The sequence below is a fragment of the Seriola lalandi genome, unplaced genomic scaffold (assembly GCF_002814215.2).
Source record: "Seriola lalandi dorsalis isolate HSWRI2012SDOR001 ecotype SW California unplaced genomic scaffold, Sedor1 jcf7180002054939, whole genome shotgun sequence".
Lineage (NCBI taxonomy): Eukaryota > Metazoa > Chordata > Actinopteri > Carangiformes > Carangidae > Seriola > Seriola lalandi.
Genome location: NW_019525659.1, coordinates 289,102 through 296,611, shown reverse-complemented (window position 1 = coordinate 296,611; position 7,510 = coordinate 289,102). Strand labels below are relative to the sequence as shown.

The following is a 7,510-nucleotide window of genomic DNA, read 5'->3' as shown; positions in this document are numbered from 1 at the left end:
TGGCTGGCATTAGGGGAGTGACTCTGGGACGCCAGTGATCACTGTCTAGCCTCCTGGAGGTGTCGTGGGACCAACTAGACGAAACACTGGTGAAAGGAGGTTCCCACCTGATGACCCCAAAGACATGTTAGTTATCACTGCTCATTAGTCTGTATAGCTAAATTAATAGTTATCATAGGACATGTTAAGCTTAGGGAGCTATTCACTGAGTCTGGTCCATTTTCTGTAGCACGAGTTTCTTGTGTTTATCTTAAAAAATAATGATGAAAATAATAATATGTAACAAATAATACATGTATGACTCCATGAAAAAAAGGAAAAAACAGAATTAAAGGGCCAGGATATTTTCCAAACATGATGAGGTTTCCAGTTTAATACTTTTTATTTTTTAGTTTGATCTCTGTGAACTTTTAATGGATCAGATGGATTAAGCTTTTATGATTCTGACTCCATAAAGATTTTATTAACTCTGACTTTATAAAGATTTTATCAGATGGAGCTTTCACTGGGACTCAGAGGTCGGAGGTTAGAGACTGTCATATGGAACCATCTGATTCCCATGTGCCACCTCCAGATAGCCCGTGTCTGTGTGACCTACTTTCTGCTCTGTTCCAGTCTGGATAAACCAATCAGATTAACCACTAAAAAGAGATTAGATGTAAAGCTCCAGTGTACTCGTATTTCTTTACAACTTAGATAACCATCAGTGTTCAGATAGAAATAGGTGTGTTCAGAGACTCTACACAGGTTTAGTGAAGAGTAGTGGAGCTCTTGAAAGTTTGGATGGACATGACACTCTCCACTAAGTGTTAGAAAATACACTGTTGCCCATAAAGTTGGGATAATTTTGTTTTCAGACACAATCCTCTGTTTTTTCCTATTTAAATGCATCAGTAATCACTTTTGACCAGGTGCAATGATTACATTATGTGTCCCAATTACCCAGGTGTAACGAAATAAATCCCATTGTCATTTCATGGAAAGAGGTTAAAAAATATTTTGTTGTTATGTTATGTATGTCTTGTATGGCAGTGGCAGTAGCTGACACAGTGTTAGTGGTTGTGCTAATGCAAACTCTCTCTCTCTGTACTGACAAGGTTTCAGGGATCGGGAAAGGAGCAGTGCATATCAAACATCAGAGTCATTAAGATTGAACCAAACCCACCATCTTTCATTAACTTTAACCAAAGAGACAGCCATGTGCTTTGTGCCCCCGCCATTCACCCCCACCACCTCCTGGCAACTCTGCTGCTGTTATAAATGTGCAGTTTCATTTATTTAAAAAAAGTGTTGCCTCTAAACATAATCTGGCCAGCGATTACGTTTCTTACAAAATATCATTTCTAGGAAACAGGATTGTAAAAAAAAAAAAGATATTGTGGACATCATTGTGATGCAAGCAATGTCTGTGTGTCATCTGATCTGCTGACAGACACATTAAGTGGTGTGTCCATGAAAACATTAAAGATGGCTCATTGTCGTTCAGTGATAACCCCCCCCCCACATCTCTCTAACCAATAAAAAAAGAGAAACAGATTGTGCTGTGTGGACATTTCCTCAGCTTCTTCTTCTTTTGTCTCCTTGTTCTTCACCACTCAGGTTTCTGCTGCTGCTGCTGCTGATTATCTTTTCGGTTTCTGTTTCTTGTGTATTTGGTTCCTGAATCCAAGTTTTAAAGCTTCACATCATATTTAGAGTGAGTGTGTGTGTGTGTGTGTGTGTGTGTGTGTGTGTGTGTGTGTGTGTGTGTGTGTGTGTGTGTATATGTATGTGTCAGTGCCATGGGATGTGTTGATGTAACTTCCTATCTCTTGAAGGAAATTGTCTCATCCCTCCTTTTGAACTTTCCAGCCCTCAGGCCAACCTGAGGGGGAGCACAATTTGACCCACTGCAGGTGTGTGTGTGTGTGTGTGTGTGTGTGTGTGTGTGTGAGCGTGTGCGTCCACAGGCCTCACTTTTTGTTAGATGAGATCTGATAGAAAATAGGTGTCTGAAAAGATGAAAGCCTCGACCTTTGTCAGCTTATGGCATTATTACAGAGCAATAAAAAGCACGGGGTGAGGTTTTTGATTTTTAAAAAATTTTGTTCATTCATTTTTTACACATTCATTTTTTGTTTTTATTCCTCTGCGCAGGCGACAGTCAGAACCAGAGCCGTATTGTTTTCAGGTTGTCTCTCTGTCTCATTCTTATGGACACAATATTTCAGTAACACCTTGAAGGAACTTTGGCACAAACATTCACCTGGACTTAAGGATGAACTGATTAGATTTTGGGGGTCAAAGGTCAAGGTCATAGCGACCTCACAAAACACTTTTTAGCCATTAATCAAGACTTCACACAACAATTATTATGAAATTTCACACCAATGGTTCATTTTGTATATGACTGTGGATAAACAAAGATGTAACCTGAAACTAGTCTGAGTGGAGGAGGCACAACCACAAGGAAGGGATTCTAGTTTAAGACCTGTTTCTCAAAGGAAAATCTTATGACCAAAAAATACACGTCAGTCAGTGGGTCAGTCCACTACAGAGGCACAGATAAGAATATCTCAACAACTATCAAATGTATTTCATCAAATTTATCACAGACATTCATGCTCCCCAGAAGATGAGCCCTGATACCTTTCGTGAGCCTCTGACCATCATCAGGTTTAAACTTCAGTCAGCACTTTGGTTTCTGACCAATACCTGCAAATGAATGACATTCCCATCAGCCTGAACTGTACTCTGCGCTGCTTTGTATTTATGAAAACACATGATGGTTAAACTGTATAGATATGTCAAGCAGTACCAAACATATTATACACAGCTCTGAAAGACTAGACTGTATTTCTTATATCTGTCTCGTTTTTCACACCTTCACTAACCCAACTCTACGTATGAAACTGTAAAATCTCACAAGGTCCATGTGGTCTAAAGGTCTCTGTCCATGTGTTGTTTGATTATAGATCAGGTCTAGGTTCTATATTAATAAGTATCAGATTGCTCAGTCCACAGAGAAATGCACACAGCCTGTATTCAGACACTGAGCCTTAAAACCAGCCAGCAGGACTTCTGGAACTTTGTGATGTCACAGCAAAGCAGTCACCGCTCTCAGCCACACCCAAAGCCCCGCCCACCTGTACTCACCATCTACATTGCAGAATTTGGTTTTTCTGAGTGTTTAACTAAAATCTGCTACATTTTTATTGGATCATTGATTGGATTGATTGACTAACCTGTTGTAGAGCTCCAGAGAGAAACCTGAGAGAGGAGATGTAGACTCTCAATGTTGTTAAAGTCTTGGTTGATCTGCTTCATACAGATGTAATGGTAAAGTGGTTGTTACTGCATTTGTTCTCGCCTCCTGTGCACATTTCTCACAGTAACCTGATTTCTTGTGTGGATGTCAGTGTCTGAGCTCTCCATCTATGTCCTCAGACCCAGCTGTCATTTCAGCACCAAGGACAGCGCTTACATCCACTCCTCCTCAACAGGCAGGCTTATGACAGGAATACACCAAAATCTGAAGTGTTAATGGACCAACAGGCTTAACTAGCATACATGCTAATTAAACAAGACAGACATCTGGAGTTGTTTTCATTTATTGATTCATTAATTGCACTCCCTGCCCTTTGATGTGTCACCATTCACAACATAAAGAGAGAAGGGTATATGTGTGCATTTGATTACTGCCTGTTGGGGTCACACTTCATTAGGGAGACAATAAAAGAAAAAGACTGAAGCCTGACACATTTGCATCTCTGAAAATGATCATGGACACGTTTGGAAATGGAGCTGTATCTGTGCTACTGCACACAATGATATTCTAGGCAATAGTGTAAGCAGTTTAAAAGTAGACTATTTCATGTGTCAACATGAAAAAAAGGTATCCGTAAAGAACTGGTTGTGCCAGTTTGGTGTTGAAGAACCTGAGTGGCCTGAACGGAGCCCTGATCTCAACCCTATTCGACACCTTTGGCCTGAACTGGAACACCAGCTGTGAGTTAGGCCTTATTGCCCCACATCAATGTTATACCTCACTAATTCTCCTCTGGCTAAATGGGAGCAAATCTCTTCAGCCAGGTTACAAAGTATAAAAGGCAAATCTGAAAAGTGGAGGCTGTTATAGCAGATAGTAGATTCAGGCCTCTGCAACTAACACGTAAGGCCAGAATTATCAGGTGTCCATATACTTTGGACCATGAAGTGTATCTTAGAATATGGACCATGTTTCAGGTTTTCACTCCCTCTGTCTCTCTCCCTCTCTCTCTCTCTCTCTCTCTCTCTCTCTCTCAGAACCTGGGGTGAGCAGGAACCTCCAGTTCCTCCAGCGTCCATCCAGAGTGATGTCTCTGCTGGGAACCGACGCTGTGCTGGAATGTGCTGCTTCAGGATACCCAACTCCAATCATCCAGTGGAGGAGGGGAGAAGAACTGATCCAGAGCTGGTGAGTCTGATTTACTACCTCCAGTCAAACAGTATGGGCTTATATGACATGGTCACCCTTGTGGTAACCAACATTAGAGTTACACATGTATGGTCTGTACATTTTAGTCTGGTGATATTCTGAGCTGCACTGTTTACATCAATACCAAAAACATTTTCCTTCATCACCATCAGTACACACAGTGTAGTTCATTTTGATTCACTTCCACACACACTGCTGCCTCAGATACTCACTGGCAAACCAAATGTTGATTAATCTGCCTCTAAAACAAATAAAAAGTGTTTTCTCCTGTTTGACCACCACAGTGCCCAGGAAGCTATGTGTGCTTAGTTTTTTAAAGATTTCTATCTTCAGTAGGAGCCAGTGACATAGGGAGGGTCAGTAGGGAAGGTGAAGATGGACTTACACCATGTTGCTTTTGGTCTTTTTCTGGGATCTGATGATAATGAGCAAATATAAAATTAAAAAAAATGATCCTTTCACTATCAAATGCATTTTGTGAGTTATCAACTGGTTAAGCAAACATGCACAAAGAAAGGATACAAACGACCTCACTCTTCCTGTCACTGTAGGAATAAGAAGTACTCCCTGTTGGCGGGCAGTAATCTGATCATCAGGAGTGTCACTGATGACGACTCTGGCAGCTACAGCTGTACAGCCGCCAACAAGAACCACAACATCACTGCACACACAGGGCTGAGTGTGCTGGGTGAGTTTTCTCATGCCATTTTTGTCTATGTTTTGACTTGAACTAATGATGTAGCAATAACATGATTAATGTCATAAAACTCTAGGTAGCCTCAACATTAACCCTGAAACACATTTGTAACTCCGTCATGGACACACACCAACACACACACATACACACACACCTTCAGTGCGCAGTGTTGAGTGTGAAAATAAAAGAAAGAAGCCATGTCACTTCGCAGAGCTCCCAAGGGAAGAAATTAAAAACAATCCTGAATGGAAACTGTTAATAGCCTCAGAACAATAAACATAAATAAAGTTGAATAAAAAATGGTGCACATCCCTGCGCTGACAGAAAGTCTCCTGTCTGCAGACACTCTCAGGGACGGAGAATCACATCCAGAATCAAATGCAGTCATGAAATATAAAAGCTGTCTGTTTGCTTCAGGAGGTTTTCATAAATAAAATATGTTTGTATTCATTGTCTGACTGCTCCTCAGCTGCTGGTGGATTCACATTAAGGCTGCTCATGCATTCAGGTGAATCCAGACACCTGAACAGCATCTGATTGTAGGGATGGTGAGAAGCCATACAAACACCATCAAATATAGATTTTTGCTGTAATCTTATTGGATTTACATAATAAATAATATATTTTACAATTAAAAGATTATTTTCAGATAAGTATTTACATCATACGTTCATGAGTACATCATGTTATTATTCTACTGTTGATTTATACAGATTTATGCAGGTGTGATACTAATTAATGTCTCTACTAACTCCGAGGAACGCTCAAATGTACCTACCAGATCTAAAACAGATCTCCATTAGAGTTAGATCCAGTCTATAAAGAGTCAGGATCACCTTGGGATCTCAAGTCCCCCAGGAAGAGCACTGGGATTTGAAGGGACTTTGACATGGTGGCCAGAGTAAGAAGTGCAGCTCACAGAGCATACACCATCATTAAAAACCAAACAGCTGTAAGACAGTGAGAACATTATTCTGACATGACTCCACATTTAATTCCAGAGTCTTCAGGAGCATAAACAAATTAGCTGTTTACAAATTACTCTTCCACCGTTGGTGTTTGGGGGTAGTCAGCAGGAAGTCGCTTCTCTTGGGAGTCCCCAGTGTTTTAAAGGACAGGCCTCATTCAAATAAATGAGGGAGCTTTGTTTTCTCACTTAGGGCTAAAGTCTGTCTGAACATGGCCTCATTCTCATTTCTTTATGGGCCAAAATATAAGAAAACTTTTCTTAGCCAACAATTGGCCACATCAGCTGATTGTCTGATTGAGCCCATGTGTGAATAGAGCAGGTTGCTGTTCAGAGACTTCAAAGTGGGCGTGCGAATGAGGATTCTATCACGAGACTGCCACAAAACCCGGGGAATACAAACATCTGAGGGAGAAGAATAGGGGTCATTTACACAAAGGTGAAAATGCCTCACTGGAGAGACGATGAGATTCAGGAACTTCAAATCATCAAACCATCCTTGATGAGCTGTAAACAAAACACTGCGATTTCCAGAACGTGCTTTTTGCACAACGTCCTGTCGGCTGCCTGTCAGCCAGGCACCGGCCCTCGCCTAAACCTTTTTCCACTAGGTGAGAACGTGTCTGACACAGACTATCTCCTGTTGTGTGCTACATGTGTGAGCACATGAAGTTCAGAGTTCAGAAAACCACAGACAAAATTGTGGATTTAAAGAGATTGTTGAGAAAAATTATCAGAGGAAACATCCGTTTGATCTTTTCAGTTCATGAATATACTATTTCCAATATACTGTTTCATGCACAGTATTCATGTGCTAAGGGAAGGACTGTAAAACTGTCATGTGCACACCAGGTAAAGAAACAACATCGTTTGGGCTTTGTTGGACAGGATTTTGAATCCTTCTACAGTGGGATCATGAATTGTACCTTTAATGAAACAGAGACAGTTTTCTCTGCGAGCTGAGAGTTTACATCAAACAGAAGCAGCTGTTGTTTGTTTGACTCTCAGGAGAAAATCTGCAAATTAACCTTCGGGTGTTTTCAGTCTCCTTCCAGCTGGGCCTCTCTGCTTGTCTGCGTCCTTTCATGTCTTTGTCTCGGCGTCCCCTCTGAGTCTGTCTCTGTGTTCGCATCACATACATATTCTGTTTACACTCTGCTCTGAACAGTTGCACACTGCCTGCACACATCACATGATGTTAACAATAAGCAGAATGTCACATCTGGGATCTGATCATAAAGTCTTATATTCTGTAAATATTACCATGGTTCCCCCCAAAACATGTTATTGTTCTTTTAGAGCACCTTAAAGTCTGTGGATGTATCTGAAAAGTAGAGTATCCTAACTCTCTGAGGGGTTGTACAAAAGATGGGCGGGGGGGGGGGGGGGG

General features: G+C 41.1%; 1 protein-coding gene across 1 annotated transcript in view; it reads left to right on the top strand.

The window, feature by feature from the left end:
• Positions 1 to 7,510, top strand: part of dcc (DCC netrin 1 receptor) — a 211,243-nt gene that overhangs the window by 13,841 nt on the left and 189,892 nt on the right. The window contains exons 3-4 of the mRNA XM_087171665.1: positions 4,285 to 4,435; positions 5,008 to 5,144. Of these exons, the coding sequence (XP_087027791.1) occupies positions 4,285 to 4,435; positions 5,008 to 5,144 (288 nt within the window). The remainder of the gene's footprint in view (positions 1 to 4,284; positions 4,436 to 5,007; positions 5,145 to 7,510) is intronic.